At 46.0% G+C, this 22,012-nt stretch overlaps 2 protein-coding genes across 4 annotated transcripts in view; both read right to left on the reverse strand.

The window, feature by feature from the left end:
* The window catches only part of LOC132461410 (arrestin red cell-like), a 15,783-nt gene extending 5,352 nt beyond the window's left edge, over positions 1-10,431 (reverse strand). The window contains exons 1-9 of the mRNA XM_060056498.1: positions 10,091-10,431; positions 4,816-4,846; positions 4,410-4,470; positions 3,861-3,905; positions 3,641-3,738; positions 2,838-2,936; positions 1,661-1,720; positions 1,280-1,347; positions 16-353 (exon numbers count right to left, since the gene is read on the reverse strand). Coding sequence (XP_059912481.1) covers positions 16-353; positions 1,280-1,347; positions 1,661-1,720; positions 2,838-2,936; positions 3,641-3,738; positions 3,861-3,905; positions 4,410-4,470; positions 4,816-4,846; positions 10,091-10,113 — 823 coding nt within the window. The 5' untranslated portion in view covers positions 10,114-10,431. The remainder of the gene's footprint in view (positions 1-15; positions 354-1,279; positions 1,348-1,660; positions 1,721-2,837; positions 2,937-3,640; positions 3,739-3,860; positions 3,906-4,409; positions 4,471-4,815; positions 4,847-10,090) is intronic.
* Positions 10,432-10,584: 153 nt separating this feature from the next.
* Positions 10,585-21,970, reverse strand: ap4m1 (adaptor related protein complex 4 subunit mu 1). Of its 3 annotated transcripts, XM_060057449.1 has the most exons (16): positions 21,542-21,962; positions 21,156-21,215; positions 20,863-20,948; positions 20,586-20,692; positions 19,733-19,829; positions 19,473-19,583; positions 18,994-19,074; positions 18,720-18,782; positions 18,036-18,102; positions 17,547-17,600; positions 16,445-16,551; positions 15,698-15,789; positions 15,002-15,046; positions 14,129-14,179; positions 12,340-12,457; positions 10,585-11,111 (listed from the first exon to the last, which is right to left on the reverse strand). In XM_060057449.1, exons 2-16 carry the CDS (start codon positions 21,211-21,213, stop codon positions 10,920-10,922), a joined length of 1,329 nt encoding a protein of 442 aa, XP_059913432.1. In that variant the 5' UTR covers positions 21,214-21,215; positions 21,542-21,962; the 3' UTR covers positions 10,585-10,919. The 3 variants fall into 3 exon arrangements, with proteins under 3 accessions (XP_059913432.1, XP_059913433.1, XP_059913434.1); XM_060057450.1 differs by lacking the exon at positions 17,547-17,600 and having other exon boundaries at positions 21,542-21,970; XM_060057451.1 differs by lacking the exon at positions 18,994-19,074 and having other exon boundaries at positions 21,542-21,968.
* Between the last annotated feature and the right edge of the window lie 42 nt (positions 21,971-22,012).

Below are 22,012 nucleotides of genomic sequence, written 5' to 3' on the forward strand. Positions count from 1 at the left end.
TGTGTGACAATGTGTGTGTGTGTATGTGAGTGTCAATGTGCGTGTGTGACAATGTGTGTGTGTGTGTGTGTGTGTGTGTGTGTGTGTGTGTGTGTGTGTGTGTGTGTGTGTGTGTGACAGTGTGCGTGTGTTTCAGACAGTTCATGTGTGAGATTGCATGTGTGTGAGATTGCATGCGTGTGTGCGACGGTGTGCGTCTGTGAGACGCAGTGTGTACCTCTTTGTCCAGCGAGGCCTCGAGGTGCAGGGATCGGTCCGACATGAGGAAGCTGCGGGTAGTCTCCACCATGGGCTGGGGGCCGGGCTTCTCAGGGGCGTACTGCACCTTCCTGATGACTAGACGCACAGAGTTCCTGCACACACACACACGCACAAACAGACACACACAAAACACAGTCGCATACAAACACACACGTAAATAAACCGATTATGCACCTATGCAAATGAACAGCCAACACCCAAACATGCAAATCTTCAGAGTGCATGTATGCAGACGGGCACACTATGGAAACCTTGAGTCAACACATGATTGGATTCCATTCCAATGGATTGTACTTCTGATCATTTATCGATTACTTTCGTCCTATATCCTGGTACACATAATCCATTGCTACTGAAGAAAAAGAACGACAAAACCATCACATTTAAGGCACGTTTCGGCGCCTTGGTTAATTCTTCGACATCATTTACAGAGTCAACCACTGAATTATGAATTATTATCCTAAAAGATTTGATCAACAGGTGAACCGGCAATGCAAATAACTAGGGCTGTCAAGCGATTAAAATATTTAATCGCGATTGATCGCATTAATGTCATAGTTAACTCACGATTAATCGCAAATCTTTTTTCTATGCTAAATTTCCCTTGATGTCCCATTAATTGTTCTAATTTTAATGCTCTTATCAACATGGAGAAGTGCATCGGCTTGCCTTGTGCAAATGTTTTTTTATTGATAACAACATTGGCATATACTGATCAGGAAGATACAAAAAACAGCCTATAGTGCAATTAAACGATGAACATACAAACATACTGCCTTGAACATAGCAGTCAGGCTACTGCTTCTTTGTTTTGAGCCAAAGAAAAATATGAATTTGCGTTAATCGCGCGATAAAAAATTAACGCCGTTAAAATTGGTTTGCGTTAACGCCGTTAATAACGCGTTTAACTGACAGCCCTACAAATAACGCTTGCAGCTCCAGTCGGCTCTTCCTACTGGTGCCAGTTTATACGATGAACTGGTTGCTCCATCTCATCTCTAAAACACGACTCACTCACCGCTTGTGTATCTTCTCTTCTATTGACTTGGCACAGAAAGCTCTGATCTCAAAATCAACGCCACAGGCCTACACAGAGACAAGAGAGGCGATGAAACACAATCGCATTATGTTCCCGGGTTGTTTTTCACCATGTACAAACAATGTTACATATTGGCTGTAGTGAGTGAATCAAAAAGGAAAGGGTTCTACATGCAAGGTTGTGTGCGTGTGCTTCATGCGTACATGTGTGTGTTTCATGCATGTGTGTTTTTATGCGTGTATCAGGTTTAATGCAGGGAAGTGTGTTATAGATGTATGTGGATGTGTGCGTGCGCTTTTTGTGTTTCATGCATGCGCGTGCGTGCGTGCGTGCGTGCGTGCGTGCATGCGTGCGTCGTACCTTCCCAGTGTCCTCGGGGCCTGGCTGGAGTGTGACAGAACATGGGAGGTTCTGGGGAATCTGAAAGAGGAGCAGAGAGCACAACTACGGTCAGTACAAGACCACCCACCCTGTCCCACCACAGACCACCAACAGCTCCCCATCCTGCACCAGTACGTGTAATAAATGTGTAATAATAGCTCAATTCCCTGGTGAGGTACGCTCAATACGCAGAACAGCTTTCAAATCCCCTCCACCACCCCGCAAATCATTGAGCTGCAGACGCCCTTCATCCAAAGTAGGTGACACAGAGTTTCAGTGCTGTCCCAGGAGCCGGTGAGGTCACCCAACCCAGCGTAGGACATCTGGGATCGAAACGTGGAACCTGTACCACTTTCCCATCCCTGACCAAATATGGCGATTGAGAAAGTGAATAGCGACGATAGTGCGGTTAGATAACACGGTACGGCGTGACGGCATGACCTAATTCAGCGTACCTCCTCCCTCTCTCCCCTGATCACTCGACTGCGATACAACACAAGACACATCCTTGAATCGGTTGGCGCTGCTCTGATTCAGCGGCCCCCCTGCGTCCCTTGTTAATGTTCCACCTCTCGCTGGCCGTCATGGCAACCAAGGTTTCTCCAGGGCGATGGGAGCGGCGAGTGTTGGGAGGCGGATCCGGCGTCACGGGCGTCTCTGTGCTTTTAACGTTACCACGCTGCTAGCCACGCAGTCGCTCACAGCTCTACGCGCGTTTTGGTTCGTTAGCAAATGAGGGGATGGGGCTGGAGGCACGGAGTGGTACACGAGGATGCCTTCAGATCAGCCCTCACAGGCCATTAATTACTGTGTTAATGAGGTTTCCTTCTGTGGTGTTGCATGGTGATAAAGAGAGGTTTACTCTCAATGGGAGCGACCCCGGTTGAATACAAAAATATACATCGCCCAGGCCCAATTAACCCAGGGGTCATAGTGTTTGTTTGTATGCATGGATGCATGTACTGGTGTGTTGACGGTTGTGTACACATAGAGAGGGCTAGATAAGACGTTGTTCCTCTTTGTTTCGCTACATGTGAAAACCGTATGCAGTTCAGGTCGGACAATGACGTCACACACACACGCACACACACATACAAACGACGTATGTGTGTGTGTGTGTGTCTGTGTGTGTCTGTGTGTGTGTGCGTGCGCTCACAGTGAAGTAGAACGGGTGGGCATGCTGGCCCAGCTTCTTCAGCAGCCTCTCCTGAAGACGGCTGTTGGGTTTACTCTCCTCGGGCACCGGCGGGAACGCCTGCAGGGACACAAACGCAGGTCAACCAACAGAACCAGGACCAGAGACCCTCATCCCTCATCTGGGATCAGGGTGGGGGGTGGGGGCGGTCGGACAGAGCCCGGGTTGGGAATCAGAAACCCCCAAGGGAACGGGTCACGCCCCGTTTCCTGTCTCGTTACAGAGCTGTTCTACCCAAGAGAAACCGATCCGAGTGACAAAATGGAGCGTTCAGAGAATGAGTGTATTCCGACAGCGGTCAGTCAGTGTACAGATACACTCATTAAAACTCTTATCGGACAGCTCCAATTGGTCAACACTGTGGGGACTCCAGCCGGTGTTCAGGGAGACGGTCAAAGAACGTTGGAGTCTGGCCGGGATGTTTCACGCTCGTCTTCCCCAAGCGCTTCGGGAAAACTTTGCTAATGCTGGCTGAGTTTGAGTTTACTGTTCCCCAATTAAATGCGAAAAAATAAGCAAAGGAAAGTGCAACCCCTTGGGCTTGTTCGCCATCATTATAATAATTTGTATTTAATTTTTTTTAAATATTTTTTTGCATTTTTATGCTTTATTATATAGTGAGATAAAGAGGAAGGACTGAGCCTATATGGTAGGCGCTCTACCCGCTGAGACACTCGTTCGCCATCATTATTAACATCAGGGCTCCAGGGATATGTGGATGTGTGGACACCTCGCCCACATCCCTGGGCGAGGTGAAGTCGTACCTGAAAGGTGGAGATGTAGAGGTCCTTCCGGAAGGAGAGGCCCAGGACGTCGAGGTCCTCGCGGCCATAGCGGAACGCGCAGGTCAAAGTGACGAAGACTACGAGGAAGATGGAGGGGAGAGGGTGAACGCTTGCTAAAAAAAAGGACGGCAAGTGATAGCTTCCGTTAGACGGAGCCGAGTGGAAAGGCAGTGGGCGGGCAAGCGGAAACACGCCCTACCTTTCCGGTCTTTTAGATACTCGGGATCCACCAGAATTACGCCATCTGTCAAAGCAAAAACAGAAAAGACACTTTGGTGTCAGGATGAAAAACATAACAAAACCTGCATCCGCTATGAAGCCGCTCATGTCTGCACTTTGTAGTCCAGGTCATACATCAAGCATCTATTTTAACTACAGTTCCAAGATAGAAATCGTCCATATTTAACCAAATCATTTTTTTTTTCCTACTTTTTCTTTGCCGATTTCGTTATCATACATTTCGCCGAATTGGTGTTCTTCTCCCACTGGTGAAAGTTGTAACTTTTAGAATAAAGTGGTTCTTTGTAAAACCCTACGGAACATCTTGGCCTTGCTCGGACGCCCAATCACAACAGTCAACAGGCAGTTAGTTAAACTGCATTGTGAATGCATTGTGGGTAAACCTGTTCAGCCTGTTATGGTGCAATTAATTACTTAATATATTCCCTTCCGTGACCCTACTCAGAGCCCCCTCCCCCCACCTCCACCCTACTCAGAGCCCCCCGTCCTCCGCGCCGGGGTCACTCACCTACGGGGTCTACCTGGTCCAGATGGTCCACAAAGTCTCTCTTCCCCAGGTACACCGTAAGCTGGAGGCAACACACACACACACACACACACACACACACACACACACACACACACACACACACACACACACACACACACACACACACACACACACACACACACACACACACACACACACACACACACACACACACACACACACACAGCGATTAAGCATCTTGGATTAACATTCAATTACTATTATTTAGTGGTCTATGGCTTCAATTATAAACTCCATAATACAGGGCGTTTTTGTTTTGTGTAAGAATAATTGTTTGAGCGTGACTCGGTTTTGAAGCGGTTGTCTGTTTATTCCACAACAACGTGCAGTGACTCCCAGCGACGGTCACAGCAGCCGGACTCACCTTGCAGTTGGGACTGGATTTCTTGAAAACTCTGGAAAAACGAGAGTGAGGGAGAGAAAGAGGGAATTGACTAAAACACTTCCATTTCAAAACACATTTTAGAACAACACAGACATTGCACAGCCCCACATCCAGTGGGGGTAAAAAGACAAAACAAACAACTACCTTAACCTACTATAATAGATCAACAGTCTTGTTGGAGTGACGCCTGTGACATTACCTATTCCCCCCCCCCACCCCATACGTCTACACACGACACAAGCCCCCGATAGACGCAACAGTTTTGTGTCACCCTTAGGATTGCTGCGGTTTAAACCGTTGGAAGATCAAATAGAAGGGGGACGTGCTTTCTGGGGAGGTGGTACGGTATCGTGCTGGTTCAACACTGCAGCCAGCACACTGCCATTCTGGTAGAGGAGGTTGTTGGGACAATCGTGTGGCAGTGGAAGAGTTAAGGGACAGAGTTAATGTCCGGTGGTTTTTAGAGTGGCTGTGTGTGTGTGTGTGTGTGTGTGTGTGTGTGTGTGTGTGTGTGTGTGTGTGTGTGTGTGTGTGTGTGTGTGTGTGTGTGTGTGTGTGTGTGTGTGTGTGTGTGTGTGTGTGTGTGTGTGTGTGTGTGTGTGTGTGTGGGGGGGGGGGGGGGGGAGGGGGAGAGAGAGGAAAGGGATGAAAAAAAAAAAAAAGATGACTCAAGTTTTTTGTCGCTCCACTTCTTCAAACAGAGTCAGATTAGAGCACCACAGAAGGCCTCCACTCCAGACGGACGCTACGCTATCAGGCCCCTGCATGCGGCGGCCATGCTTAGCATCTTTTAACAATAAGATGTTGTTGTTCTGAAGCACGGGCCGCACACTCAATACGCGGCCACCCGTCGCCTGTCTAGTAGTGGGAACGCAATGACAACTGAAACGACATGCGGTAAATCGTTTCCCATGATTACTGGGATTTCCTCAGGCCACAGTGAAAACCACTGGAATGCGGACCGTATCAAAGTCCACTCTGTGAGCACGGGCGAGGGCTGAAACCTGGCACTAGCATGAGCGCAGAAAGGAAGTTCTCATGGGGTAACTTAAGTTTACTTCCTGTGATGACTGATACCACAAAACAGGAACTAGAAACTGCAGAGGTTTCCACTTCCCCCCGAAAAGCAAACATTCTGGTCGGCGTTGATGGCGACCAGCAGGAACTCTGTTACCCCGTCTGACAGCCGACAGGCAGGAAAGACTATTTTCTTTTGCACATTTCTTGCCTGCTTTGCGCCAATGGTTCAGAGTGCAGGTGCAAACAAACCCTGACTTTGTAGCACAAATGGACTGACACTTCAAACAGTCATAGAATAGCATGGTCCCCTGTTGCGTTATGGGATAATAACAAATGTTATAGTTCTTCAAATCACTTCCTTCGGCTTAAACCTCAACCTCAATTTTTGTTTCCCAGAGTAGTCAAACATTTCAGAGGCCTGCCTCACATCTGTTGAATAATGGAATGCTCCGTCACCCATTCTGAAAAGGTGGTGTGTGTGTGTGTGTGTGTGTGTGTGTGTGTGTGTGTGTGTGTGTGTGTGTGTGTGTGTGTGTGTGTGTGTGTGTGTGTGTGTGTGTGTGTGTGTGTGTGTGTGTGTGTGTGTGTGTGTATCCATTATCGTAGTTAGCCAAGTCATATAGTTTAACTTTGAGGTTGATGGCCATGCCACCACCCGCCTCCAAATTTTTTTGATCAAAACTGTGTAAACAGTAAAATACAAACTCCTCTGGGGTTGGAAGATTAACTGCGTGCTAGCGTTTTCAGTCCTACCCACTGTTCACAGGCATAACAACAACATTTGAAGTCACAACACTTACACTGTCCACCTCTGGATTAGATTAGTGCTGAATTCATTTGTTGACATCATTGAAATCACTAATTGATCCCCGAAATCGTGTACACAATCAAAAACATTGGCTACTCATAGATTCTGAAAAAAAAACGATTCTACTCAGTTAGAACAACGAATGAATACGATATGTCTTTGTAGCTCTAAATCGACATGAGGTCATCCACAGTTGGAGCAGCCTTATGGAGGATCCTCTACAGCAGGGTTGGCTAGTTCTGTCCATAGCCCCCAGTGAGATGGGGGGGGGGGGGGGGAGAATCACCGCAGTCATGCTCCAACATGGCTCACTGACACCTGGCGGCGGTGGCAGGTGGCTAATGATGATCACTCACACACATGTGCAACTCGGGTGTCGGCGGATCACAGCCCCGACAAACATGTTACGTAGCACGGGGATTAAACGCAGTCCCACCCCAATTAGACAAGACTATAGACAGTGTGTAGGAGAACCATAAGCTTGCAGTGGCGCATTGATGTGCACTAATTCAAACCGAATGGCCCCCGTCTCGAGTCGTATCAACGCTCTGTCGAGACGTAAACACGCCTCCGTTAAGCTCGTCGTTTTGGTGCCGTTGTGCTGAGTGCGTTACCCTTTGGGGTTTCAGTTTGACTGACTACACTTGCGGCCTAAAGTCCCCGTGTCCTCGGTGTGAACCCAGGTTAGTGTAATTGAATGAGGTCCCACGAGGTATAGTCGACATGCATGTGTAGACACGCATCCAACACTCTCTCCAGACAGGGTTGTGTTTGAGAGAACTCTAGGGCTCACACTTAGTAGACCTTTAGCTTAGTAGACCTATAACTTCCCTACGGACCAAACAACCAAACTGGTGCTTTTCCCCACCAGTTTGGTTGTGATATATAGGGTTAGGGTATAGGTACCAGGAAGCATTCAGTTCATTATTGAAGTGTTATATTATATATAGTATATATATATAAATGGTAAATGGTAAATGGAATGCACTTATATAGCGCTTTTTCTGTAACCAGTGGCCACCCAAAGCACTTTACAATATTGCCCCGCAATCAACCATTTCATACACACATTCACACACCGACGGCACGAGATAGTATTATTGAGAAGTGGAAACCATCACGGCCGATTGTTGAAGCCAACATGGATTAGTTTCTTCTTTGTGGGGTTTTAAAAAAAGTGTTTTAGATACTCGCTTCAAAAAGACCCACCGTAAGGCCATCTAGAAATACAGAGATGACATTCAGTTTTGGGGGCTCGGTCGCAAGAGGATTTCACGAGGCATTGCAAATCCTTTCATTAAGTTAAGTCTTTGGAAAGGGTTTGGTGTCTAGTTCTTACGGGACCTGATCCAGAGCTTCTCACAGGCTCTGTCCAGGTTTCACTCACCCCACCCTGGGGTGGCTGTCGTCATTGCGAACATTTCCTGTTTAACTGTGGTTGTTTTTTGGCTTCGGCGCGGCTCTTCTGAGGCCCAGAGATGACGGCTAATAGGGATAACTTGTCACGCAGTCCATGATGCCCACAACCAGGGACACGCTGCCACACCGTATCGTCGTTTACCAGCCATCTGACCCAATAGCACCACTGTCTTATTTTAGCACAACATCGCCTCAGTTCCTCAATATCTGTCTGCAAGTCGCATGCAGCGGTTTAGAAATCTTTTAGGCACTCCTGTGCAGTCTTCGCCCTCAGTGATCACCAAGAGTAGTCTGATCTACGGCGGTCTTTTGTCCAACATACACAGCATCTGCCTGCGAATAAGAGACATACAAACATCTGTCCTCTGATGTTTACATAAGGTCTGTTCATTTGTCCCATGTTTGTTTGGTACTCTACAGCAATACTATCTACTCTTCTAATACAGATCTATGGAAACAGTGAGTAGGTCTGTACAAATACATGAGATCCATAATGCAAACACCAGCTCAAAGTGAGAGATAATATCATTGTACCATGACACTTATCCGACAACCATCTGTAGACATGTGGGTGTGATTAACCAACATTACACTGAATCCTCAACATAACAATACATAATTTAGAGGCTCGTTTCTGTCCGATGGAATTACAGAAAAGGGAATGTGATTGCTTACATTTGCAGTAGAGAAGGGAATACATACCAATCATAATAACTAAATAGATGTAGTGGTTTGCAATCCATTGCCAGAGTGCACATATTCATTATATATTCAGTATTCACAGTAAATGGGAATACTATGAATTGTAATTTTGAATAATAGATTGACATTTTGTTAACCAGAAGCGTACCACTACAACCACGTTATAGCCCAAAGGTCTAACTTGCCATTAAGTCTACACGCCAGGCAGAACAACGTGTAGACCATTTGTAGTTTAATTCGTCACATGTCCGTTCTGTTAACGTTATACGACGTGAGGCTGATAGGTATATTATCAAGCCTAATTCACAGTTACAAACACACACACAGCGTGCACACGTCAGGTCGCTGCGCACCTTCTTTTGAAAATACAATTGCACGTCTAAATCTCAGGTTAAAAACAACAACTAAAAAAGGTGCATAGGATGGACATTTTTGGATGTCAGCAGCAGGAAGTCAGTGATCGGCGGACGCAGAGGATCTGTTATTTGTTTACATTAGGCATGCGTCTCAGCAGAATTAGCCCCGCGGGGAAGATGACGGCGACACTGGACGTCAAAGAGACGTCATCGTGATGTATAGAACAGAAAGGCTCTATTATTTAGGGCACCGTCCTATCAATTCATGGCTCAGTAATTACAATGCATTAAGTCAATTGTTATTACATGGGAAATACCGACAGCAGGAGCAGTCAAACACAACGGGGATAACGGATGATGTCGGGGGGTGGGAAAGGGAATCCCAAAGCATCCGAAAACGGAGATTGGGTGAAATACTACAAGACCTAAACCAAATCATTGCCAAAGTGCAGATCACAACATATCCATTGTGCATCCATGGCCAATTTTTTGCTCTCATAAAATAGATCAAACTAGTGGCGTCCACACAAGCATCACAAATCCACCCTAACGTTACTTAAAGACGAAACAAGGACAGCGATGCACTGAAACCCCAAGCAACGTCCCTTATCCATGCCCAGGCTTCCTATAAACACACATTACAACCACAGCATTAGGAAGCGAACCACTGTCAGTTGGCGTTGTCTACATAGCCGCGTTAGCTAGTCGCTTGTCAGCTAACCCCACCCAGATGCGTTCGCCTTCCCCCCGGGAGAGAGGGGCATTAGGCGACCAAAACAACATTATACCGAGGCATTCCCACACTGAGTTTCCCTAAATCTCCCTATAACGGGCACATCACTCGCCCCGAAGCGTATAGAAAAGCGTGATTAACGCCACACTCCCCTGCAGCAGCAGCGCTAGCCATAGCAAAGTGCGTGAGGCTCCGCGTTAGCTGCATTCAGCCTACCTGGTGCCCGCCTTATCCCCCATCTCCACGGCAGGCGTGCAGTCTGGGAATAACCAAGAAATGAGCCCGGTCCTTGCGCTAAAACTGCTTTCTTTTTCCGACCGCGTTGTCCTTTAACATCTGTGCACATCCACCCGAGCGCTAGTTAATATGCTAATTGCATTCAGCACCGCCTTGTCCCTCGTTCGCTTCCGCAAAGACAGGAACTTGGGTTTCTGCGCGTCTTGTTGTGTACAGTAGCAGCTCGCGTTGCGCAAGGGCTGCCCGAGTCGAGGCGGAGATGTTAATGCTGCATGCAAACAATTTCATTGTTGTGTATGTACGTAAAGAACACACACACGCACACACACACGCACACGCGAAATGAGACGAAAATCGTGCAAGTGATGGGGGCGGTGTGTGGTCAATTTGTGTATTTTGGGTGCAAGTAGCCGCTCTCTACTGTGATGCTGTTGTATGTATGTGGTGGAGCTGAAGTCACATTTGCACAAATGGTCAATGACCACATTTATTTACAAATCCTTGGTCAGTTACATACAGTCAGACAACAGGTGATCGTTTATATGGGAACACATAGTTTTAATTCCTTCTTTAAAAAAAAAAAAATCATTTAAATGATCAGATAAACTTAAAACTGCAATCAGCAATTTTGCTCTCCCCACTTAGTTTTTATTAAATTGTCTAGTGTCATGGTTCTCATGTATTTGTTTGACTTCCGGCCATTGCTATACATCAAAATGGTTATTCAAACAAGAACCAATTTAATCAAAGCAAAGTGGCAGAGCCCAAAAGGGGGATAAGCTTTAATAACAAAAGTAATACTCTATTTTCATATCCTGATGGTGTAAGAGTCTGAGTGGGTGACGTAGCGGACCCAGCGCTGGGACGAGCCGGCTTGGACGGGGGTCAGGCGGAGGAAGCGGATCTGCAGTCCGGTGCAGGTGTACTTGGGCAGCTCGAAGCTCAGACCCACCGGTCCCACCTCCATCATGGAGGCTGAGCTCAAACCTGGAACCTCCAACTGGGAAAGAGAACGAACGGAAAGAAGGACCACAGGCGTTGGACGGACGCACAGACCGCATGCATGCAAACTCAAACCCACATGTAATAAAAGGCAAAATACTTTGTTCATGTAAATCCTTTTCACTGATTACATCCAACATCAACAAGAGTTGAAGTACATTAGAAACACATTTTAAATGGCTCCAATGACATAATACTTCCATGTCTTCCTCTACAAGATGCCTGGTTCTTAATTTTATTTAAAGTTACAAAAGGATCTAAAAACGTCAAATGACAATGGCACATCACAGAGGGACGTATCCACTGCACTCCTACCGTATACCCCGGGAGATGTGAAGAGAAAACAAAAGTATATGAAAAATTATATTTTAATATACATCACAGTCAGCTAATAAACTCAGACTTGGAAACAGTCAAGAGCTGTCATGTTGTATAGTTTGTACTTCCTCAAAGTCCGAAAGGCTGTAGCGTCATTCAGCTCCACAGGCATGAGATAGACTGAAATGACGTGACATTAAAATGGATTTGGTGAACAATCTTTCCTGGTGGTTTAAGTTAGCCTTAGATTTCTGTTGTGATGAATTTCATATATTTACTACATGTATTGTAACATAACACACATAACAAAAATTCATGGTCACTGTATGTCGTGTCTCTAATCACTATTGGGGAACTCTACCGGAACAATGGAAACCACAATAACAGGCATCCGGTTTCTATTTTCTTACAAAACACAGTCAAGCTACTGCAGAAACTGATTGCAAGAATGCAGCCTCATCAATACAGGAAAATAGGTCCTCATTCTATTAATAAATGCGATTCAAATTCAGCACGACATTCCTGTCATAGGTGGATATGTCCAGAGGATATCCTAACCTTCATTAAATTGTACCAAGAGACCTAACTTGTTGATAGGCATTCAGCCAGCTACTAGACGTGTGCCTAATATAAGCAGATTCCACTTCCTTCCAGCGCACTACTTGTTTGACATTATCTGTAAACCCCCCATTTCAACACGTTTTGAGAAGCATTTAGACTTCCAGTAAGAAGTAAAGCACTTGCCCACGTATTCAGGAGTGGCCTTGCCTGTTTGTGAAGCATGTTTTCCTGGAAGTGTGCGGAAACCGTGGGTGTATAACACTCGTGTGGAGTGGGCAGAGTTTAAGACTAGAAAATCTTGCTTTGTGTGCGTGCGTGTTTGTAAGTGCTTGGGCGCGGCCCGTCACCTTAAAGAGTGCAGAGAGCTGGGCTCCTCCGGGGAAGCGGGGGATGTCCCAGTGCACCGCTCTGGTCTCTGCCCTCAGCTCAGCCTTCTGGTCCGGACTGCTGAGCTCCTGAGACAGGCTGGGGGACCGGGAGCACACCGACACACTGGTTCTGGATCGGCTCTTTTAAATGCATCCGATCTCCACTGTGATTGTGTGCCTTTTCTCTTGTACAGTACTTTTTGCTGCATTGTAATGTAAGAGCCAATATGCCGATAATTGATTTATGATAAATATTTAGTTTAAAATGATAAAAAAAATGCTAATAGTAATTTTATATTAATTCATAATGTGTAAAACTGTTTAAATGCATAATTTAGTGAGGTATAAATGGCAAATATGTTATTCTCTATGTTTTGGGATTTTTACGTAATGACGTCACTGTATAGTTTTCACGGTAACGGCAGTAACGTAATTCAGTTTGGAGTCTGACATTGATGGAAGCTACACAGTTTTTTGGCCGTGCGTAAGACCGTAGTTTATATCGTTGAAGACATGTATTTTGTTTGAAGACTTTCAATTAAACATTTAAAAACGAAGGAACATTGTCTTGTCTTTTCGCCCGCGTTGCAAACGCTGTTAGCTGACTCCAACAGGTGGTACAGAGGACGAGTAGGAGTGAGACGGAGTGCCACTATAGTCATGGTACTATAATAATAATAAAGATTATTCTTATTTCTATTATTAACAACAGTGTGTGAGTGACCCATCTGGGATATACTCCCCAAAAAATAAAATACAAGAATATATACCCAAGGGCCGAAAAACAACAACAAGATTAAAGTGTATAAGGAAACCAAATGCGCTATAGAAGCAGCCTTCCAACGAGGAGCCTTCCCTATGGGGAAGAGCTACGGCTTGCCGCAGTGGAGAAGGTTCTCCAGAGATGAGTACGAGAACGATGGATACATCTCCACTTCTACAGGGGACGGATCAGTGCAGAGGGGATAGGATTCATCTGGGTGGAGAGTGGAGCAGGACAAACCCCTAAACCCCACCTCCACCACCCTACACTATCTAGCCCACCAGAGAGTACTACACCTAACAGGATTATGGATCAGCTAAAAACAAATATTGACATTTCTTTTTGTATCCTAGCCTTGTTACTCAGCCTTGATTGACAGATGGCCTCCGGGTCCATTTCTATTCCACGACATTGAGGTCTATTATTATTTATTTATTGCTATAGGTCTGCTATTGTAGATTGTATACATGCTTGCTCTGGAAGCATGCATGTATTATTAATGGAATTCCTTCTAATAGATCCCTAGCAAAGGGTTGGTATAAATACAGTGAACAGCCTAGTAGGTCTCAGTCCTGCTCAAAAAGGGTGAACTCAACCACACCACAAAAGCTGTTTGTAAAAACATGCACACACACACACGCACACACACACACACACACACACACACACACAGAAGACACACAGCACACACACAAACACACACACAGCAGAGCTGAACAAGAATATAAATCATGACAATACCAGAGTGAATGGTATGTGACATGGTTCACTTTAAAATGATTCTCCCCAGACGAACAAAACTCCTAATAGTGACGGGACAAAGGGCGGTCACCCCCCTCCCCACCGTCGCTAGTTTGGTTTCTCATGCTGGTTTTACATGCACACTGATTTCCATAGTCAAAGTGTTCCAGGGTGTGTGTGTTTCTTTGAGCGGATGCTCATTTGAAAGAGTGCGTCAGTGTGTGTTTGTGTGGGATTTGTGATTTTTAAAGCAGACAAGCTCACCTCAGGGATCCCTTAGGCACAGGCACCGTCACGGACACGTTGATGGCGGAGCTAAGAGCGTGAGAGCGAGAGAGGGAGAGCAAAAGGGAGCGAGAGAGAGAGGGAGAGGCAGAGGTAGGGAGAGAGAGAGGGAGAGCAAGAGAGAGAGGGAGAGCAAGAGAGAGAGAGAGAGCAAGAGAGAGAGAGAGAGAGGCGCGAGCAAGAGAGAGCGAGAGAGAGAGGGAGAGCAAGAGAGAGAGAGAGAGCGAGAGAGGGAGATCAAGAGAGAGAGAGAGAGAGAGAGGGAGAGCAAGAGAGAGAGGGAGAGCAAGAGAGAGCGAGAGAGACGGAGGCAGACGCAGCTTTTAGGAACGGCTTCACTTCACCAACCGAAATAATGTCATGCACTTCCAGCGTCCGACGAATGCAAACTTGCAGATCGTGTTTATCAAATAATTATTCAAACATTGGCTTCAAATGCTGTGTCTTCGCAGGAATACATTTGGACATACCGCGTGTGTGTGTGTGTGTGTGTGTGTGTGTGTGTGTGTGTGTGTGTGTGTTTGTACGTGCACGTCAGTGCGTGTAAACACAAGCGACCTTTGCCTTGGCTCATCTTGCTCTGAGATGCTTCGCCGCAACGTAAACACAGCATCGGGCCGGACATTATTTACAGTGAGAGGCGGTGGGAGGTGGAGAGGAGACACAGAGCCCTGGGAATAAGGGCAACCCGATTGATGGAAGAGGCACAACGCAAACAGAAAGATATAGAGAGGGGGGGGGGGGGGAAGAGAGAGAGAGAGAGAGAGAGAGAGAGAGAGAGAGAGAGAGAGAGAGAGAGAGAGAGAGAGAGAGAGAGAGAGGCTTTCTTGTCGAGAAAGAAAGAGAATTTACCTCTTTGGAGGGAGGTCACAGCGTAGCTTCAAGTACATCAGGAGCCTACAGAGAATGTAGACAGATGAGAGATGAGAGAGGGGAAAGGAGAGAGAGAGAGAGAAAACATCACCAGAAAGACTCGTAACATTCCCCCTCCAGTGTTTTGTTCCATAAAAAGAGTGGTACCAGTGCTTATCAAAGATGCTTTGTGTTGTCCAGTATATTTATTGTCATCGTCGATGCACTTTTTTTTATGGCCAGTGGTTATGAGGTCATAATATTCCATTATCCAAAACGACTCTGATGTCTGCTTTGGATGAAGCGGCCGTCCTCTTGGCTGGAGGGCGGCTTTGGACCGACCACAGCATGTGGCCGCGTAATACGGCTCCTAATTCATCCACTATCGCCTTGTCAAAATGATTTACACTAAATTGCATCCAGTACATTAGGACTCAGATAAACCGATAATACGGCCATGCCCTTTGGGTCCTCCGCTCTGAGAGGGTCCCTGAGAGACGCTTTTAGACAGATCTTACAAAAGGCCAAGTTCGAGATTAATTATTCCTATTCTAATCATCATCATCATCAGCATGAAACAAACGGCTCTGCCCATGGGGAGCCTGCCCCGGGTTGGAGGGGGTCTCCGCCATGGGGCTGTGGTCTGTGGGTTTGTGGGTCTTTTTGATGTGAGGGAGGTGAGAGAGGAGCCCCTACCTGCCCCCGTTGTCCCTCTCTATGGTGGGGAAGAGGCGGAAGGGCGGAGCCGACGGCAGCTCGTCACTCAGCAGGTACTGCATCACCACGTGCTGCGTACGCACGCACACACGCACACACACACACGCAGGCGCACGCACACAGGAAGGGAACAAGGGCAGAGAGGGGATGGGGAGAGAGAGAGTGAGAGTGAGAGTGAGTGTGAGAGAGAGAGAGAGGGAGAGAGGGGGAGAGGGAGAGAGGGGGAGAGAGAGAGGGGGGGAGAGGGAGAGAGAGAGAGAGAGAGAGAGAGGGGGAGAGAGAGAGTGAGAGTGGGAGTGAGTGTGAGAGAGAGAGAGAGGGAGAGAGGGGGAGAGGGAGAGAGGGGGAGAGGGAGAGAGAGAGAGAGAGAGAGGGGGAGAGGGAGAGAGAGAGAGAGAAAGAGAGAGCGAGAGAAAACGACAAAGTTGAAGAGGAGGTTGGAAGGTGATATGTACAAATGAGTTGCGTGATGTTGAGCGAAACTTGTTTTGCATTTGTGCAAATAAGTGGAGTGTGTGTACGCTTTCGTGTGTGAGTGAGAGTGAGTGAGTGCCGGAGAGAAATGCTTTTTGCAAATACCCTAAGATACACAAAGAGAGGAGAGGGAGAAATAAAGAAAGAAATGACGGGGGGAGAAACAAACCAAACAACAAAAAGGGAAAAAATACAGAAAGAAAGAGAGAGAGAAAAGAAAGTTAGGGGGACTCATTGCGTGTGGATCATCACCTCTCCCTGGCTGGGGCAGACTTTGAGGATCCTGTGCTGGTCAAACTCGTCCAGTTTGACGGCTTGATGGAAGCTACACTCGTCCACCCGCACAGCGGCACCGTAACCTGGGAGCGAGGGGAACAAACAGAGAGAGAACATTAGCCTTTCAACCTCAGCCAAGTCTTAATGTAGCTTATGTGGATGCCAAGGATGCTAGGATGCTATCATGGAACGGTTCAAACTAAGAAGTATATGGAAATTGAATGTCGTTTCACAAACGTGAGGCATCATGTTTTGGTCATTTTAAGGGAACCCTCTTATCATTCATCAAGACAAAACAACTGGCTATCATGAAAGTCTATATATTACTTTTGTGAGAGGGCAATACCAATTAAAGACCACAATCTATTATGTTGAATTATTTTCCAGCCTTCATGGATGACTACACATAAATAACGATGGCAGAATGTCTTACCCTATCGCTAAATTGGCATTGTTAACTAAATAAGTTGATAATACAAAATGAGATACTACATAAAATGGAAAATCTGCTATTAAAGGACGGAATATAGAAATAGAGACTTCCCTACTGAACATGACAATGTAATGTTAAGATGTATAATGCCGAAATAAGTAAATTGTGAATGTATTTTAAATACCCATATTGTATAATATCAAGCCCCTTATTTGTAGCGAATGAAGACAGATGAATCAAAGCTTTTTATTGAATATAGATAACGAAGAATGCTTTATTCTGCCAAATGGAGGAGTGCAGTGGGTATTCAGCAGGTTTAATAACTAACATATGATTGATATTATAAGATTATGGAACCATTTGGCTTCCCCATTATTCACATTATTTTGCATGTGAATCACTCTTCCCGTTCTCCTCTATATTCGATCTAGAACAACAACAGCATGGTCGTTATGAACGCAAGTACAAAACAAAATGCTCTTCATACAAATTGACTTTTTAAGTCGACAACCACGTTGATTTTCTCAGAGGCATAATATCGAATATGTGTAAAGATTCAGTGTGTGCATGTGTCGAGGGGGGGGGGGGGGGGGGGGGGGGGGGAGTCCTGTGTGTGTGTGTGTGTGCCCTTTGTTTAAACCTCACCTCTAAGCTGTGATTTGCCGATGCTGAACTCTTCGTTGAGACCAATGCGCATCTCTGTCCGCCCAAGCAGACAGAGAGAGAGAGAGCGAGAGAGAAAGAGAGAGTTCACCATTATGTTAGCGCCCGCGCGCGTGTGCATGCCCGTGTGCGTGTGCGTGTGTGTGTGTGTGTGAGTTGTGAACGCTCAGTGTGCGCGTGTGTGTGAGTGCCTGCGTGTGCCAGGAACACACTCATAATACCATACTTGTGGAGAAGTGTACAATGCGGGGAAGACAATTTAATTGCGGGCACAAAATAACAGCCTCTCTCTTCCACCGGATAATAATAGCGGGGAGTGGGTAACAGAGGCGGTTTAAGGGAGGTGTGGGGGAGGGGAGGGGAGGGGGGGGGGGGGGGGGAGGAGGGGGGGGGGGGGGTTAATCTCCGGCGCCTCCCTCCCCTCCCCCACTGATGATCAGGCTGAGTGGAATTAAAAAAGTGTGAACTCACCCAAGCAGCTGGGCATGTAGCACTTCACCCTGATCTCCCCTTCCACGTCCACCTTCATCAGGACCCCCTGCAGCAGCGAAGGACATTACAACGCATGCACATACACGCGGCCGGAGCTGCACCGTCATGGCCGCACTTTATAGCACAGTGTCCTTTGTTACGGCGGCGTTCCGCATGTAATAAGCAACGTTAAGACCTGTAGCAGCTTGTACTTGATGCTATAAAGTAAGGGAACAACAGCCTCAACCTTACCCTGACCGTAGTCTGGAGGGGAACTTGCACTTCAGCCTTTTCTATAACCGTAACCCGCGACCCTTTTCGAACTGTTCTATTACATATTAAGTGCATGATGTATCATGTTGTTAGATTGCGTGAGTGTAATGCATTGCCACCTATTTCATTACACAGATATTAATGTAATAATAAATAGAGCATATAATGAACGATTCAAAGCGATCATTGCATACATTCTTATGTACTCGTGTACGTAGTAAATGTAGTAGTGGTACATGTTCATAGCCTTCCCATAATGCTGGTGTATGAACTGTTTTAAGTAAAGACCCGTGTGAAAGACTTCAATACATAGTTTGTGCCGTTGGCGATTGGACATTTTTTTTAGGAAGAACCCACGTCAGACTGTGCAGACGGTGTCCTTCAAAAGAGGAACGCTGAGGTTTCACTTACGTTCGACCCGATGACGACCGACATTCTCTCAACGACGTCGACAAATATCTCACTCTTCCCACCCTGGAGGAAACAAACAGTCCAGGGAGACAAGGAGATCAACACAGGCTTTGTGTCCTGTGGGTGGTCGTCTTTTTTTTTTTTTTTTAATGCATAACTTAAGAACTTCGAACAAGGCTTTGAGCAGCAACTCACGCACACACACACACACATACACGTGCACGAACGCATGCGCACACACACACACACACTAACAAACACACACACAGCCTACCTGGTCTCCACGGGTTGACATGATGGGTCTGGTCGCTGCTGCACTCGGGGCAACTTTACTCTGTTGGGTCTCTGCTCCAAACTACACACACAAACAGAACACAAACTCATACAAGCTCAGCAGCCCAACACAATTCAAGCTCCACACACAAACCAAACCCAAGCTCAACACACAAACAGAACTCATCTCAACCCACAAACACAACACATCTTAACACACAAACCGAATAAGAGCCGACATACAATCGTGTTTACGTTGTTTAGTATTGTATACATTGCATCGTATTTTTATTGCATAGCATTGTTTCTGTATCTTAGTATTAGTAGTATAGTAGTAGTAGTATAGTAGTAAGCAGTAGTATAGCATACTCGTTTTCGTATCAGCAGTAGAATATTGTGATGGACGAATGCATCACAATGCTACTGATGAGCCGACTGTATGGGCTCTCTGTACGGGCTGAGGGAGAACGCCCAACTCACCAGCCCCACATTACTGAGGTCAAACAGGCTGAAGGGTTTGGAGGTCACTGCCTCCGTCTGGATAAAGTTCTTCAAGATGTCAGTAGAGGTGGTCTGGATGTAGCCATTGTCCTGGGGGATGGAGTGTGACAAAGAGAGGGATGGGCGAGAGGGATCCACGAGATATACAGAGGAGGGGAAAATCAGCCGATGGTCGATTTTTCGAGTTTAAAAATAGCAGAGCCAAGTTCATATTTGGACTGTAGCGAAGAGAGGCTCACCACCACCTCGTCCAACAGCTCGTAGATAAGGGCAAAGTTCATCCGTACGGACTTCTCTGACAAGCTGCCACAGTAGTCCTTTATGAGAGTGGTCAACCTGGGGGCGAAGATAGAACAGAAATACCATCCATATACAAATAGTTCACTAGACTGAACACTGTCTTCACATCTACATCCCTTGGCCTTTCATCTCCTCTTCATGGGAAACGGACTGCATTCATAGAGCGCCTTTCTTTACTTTACATTGTGCTTCCTAACCTTTAGTCCCTCGAAGCGCTTTACAATTAGTGCCTCACATCACACGTTCATATAACTACAGTGATGTCCAGCATGCAGGGCGACAGCCAGTTCATTGGGTGTAGTTAGTGTTGGGTGTCTTGCTCCCTCTACAGCCACTGACAGCCTTCACTGAGCGTTCCGTTCATCGGTCATTTGGCTTATGGCTAAAACATACGGCTAACCTTGAATCAACTGGCAGACATTTTGACACCAGTGATCCACCATGGCTTCTGTTCAGTTTTGAGATATCCTGCTTGCTGTTTCGATCGGAATGATGTTTGATAGAAAAATGCAGATAGAAACAGGAAGATAAACAACAACACAACTGGACCACATAAATGATAGTGTAGTTTACACAATATAGTAAACTACACACTTCCACCTCAAAAACAAAGTCATGCTTGTTTCAGATTAGAATGAAAATCATATCATGAACGCATAATCATTCTATTCCCATCTCCATACATCCTGACAATACAGTTGAGATATGTCTAGTCATAGTTCCCGGCTACAAAGCACCCTCTTCTGAAGTAAGATATTAGCTGGGTGAGTGGAAACCCCCATGGCCTCCTACCTGTTGAGGAACTCAACGAGGGTGAACGGGGATGAGGCTGCCGTCGTCGTGACAACCCAGTAGAGGCCCCCTTGTCTGATGTGCACAAAGTGTAGCTCCTTGTGACTCTAGGGAAACACGACAGACGTCATTACCAGGTAATGCCACACCTCGCTTCTCAAATGTTGATATAGGTGTAGAAGGAATAACAAAGGAAGTATGGAGAAAAAAAATTAAAAAAATAAAATAAAATTCAATGTAAATAAGGGTTGTTATTGTGCACTGGCTCAGTAGTCACCATGACGACAGGCGGCTGATCCCCCGTCAGCGCGGTCACCTTCTCGTAGAAAACGGTGACCGCATCCTTGCCCGCTTCCCCGCGGACTGAAGATTGGATGTGATTAAGGACGTTCACACACAGCCCACGGAAGAGCAGAACTCCTCCGTTCCTAATGGCAATCACAACCAAGCTAATCAAAAAAATGTTCACCAACAGGGTTGATAAAGGTGTGCTTGGCATTATATGAAGACAATAACAATAAACCATTGAGAATAATGTTACATGTGAATCCCAAACATAATAGAGGATACAGTCTTTGTAGATGAGATGATCGCCCTTGGAGGACAAAATGAAGATCTGGGAGATCATCCCTGGATAGGAGAGGGAGAAAGAATGAAAGTTTAAAAATAATCGAAAAAGAGAAGGGTGAGAGGCGAGGGCAATACGAGTATGAAGTCATTGGTATTGTAGCCTATTTCCTGACCTTTGGTTGGACCTTGCTATAGTTGTCTACGTCTGTTTAAAACACTTTGGTACACAAGTTAATGTCGCAGGAAACCCCTTGAGTACATGCATGACAATAGGTCACCAGAATAGAAGGCGACGAGATGAAAATTGAATGGTGGTTTGATTTCACATGCATGTTACGTACTGGAGTCACTTCGATTGTGAATAATAGAGTTGCTCCGCCACTTACTTATAGTTGTTGATGAGGACAAGACAACGAGAACAGCTATGGTTTCTCTGTAGTCTCCCCAGTCATGTCTCTATAACATATTTAAGTCACCCGAAGATACATCAAAGTCAGCATAGAGAAGCAGTTCTGCCGGATGCGCATGTAACCGCAGTCCCCGATGTATTATAAATAATATCTGACAGGTGTAATCGCAGGTTATTCTGCGTCTTAAAAAATAGGCAAATTGCTTGCTAGCTTGCAGTTTCTACTCATGTTTGTTTACAACAACACCAGAAAAGAGGCTATGGTCCGGAGACAGCTTTTGGTAGGTGGTCCCACAGCGCCTCCTCCGGTATTAGCTAGACATCCGTTTACATTATAGATAAACCACGTACAACCTTTAAGGAATATTCGGGGAATAATATCTTATTGATTATTGATTTCAAAAGAAGTTTCAAGTATGTTTCTACACTGTAACAAATTGTTTCCGGA

Source organism: Gadus macrocephalus, chromosome 7 (genome assembly GCF_031168955.1).
Source record: "Gadus macrocephalus chromosome 7, ASM3116895v1".
Taxonomy (NCBI): Eukaryota; Metazoa; Chordata; class Actinopteri; order Gadiformes; family Gadidae; genus Gadus; species Gadus macrocephalus.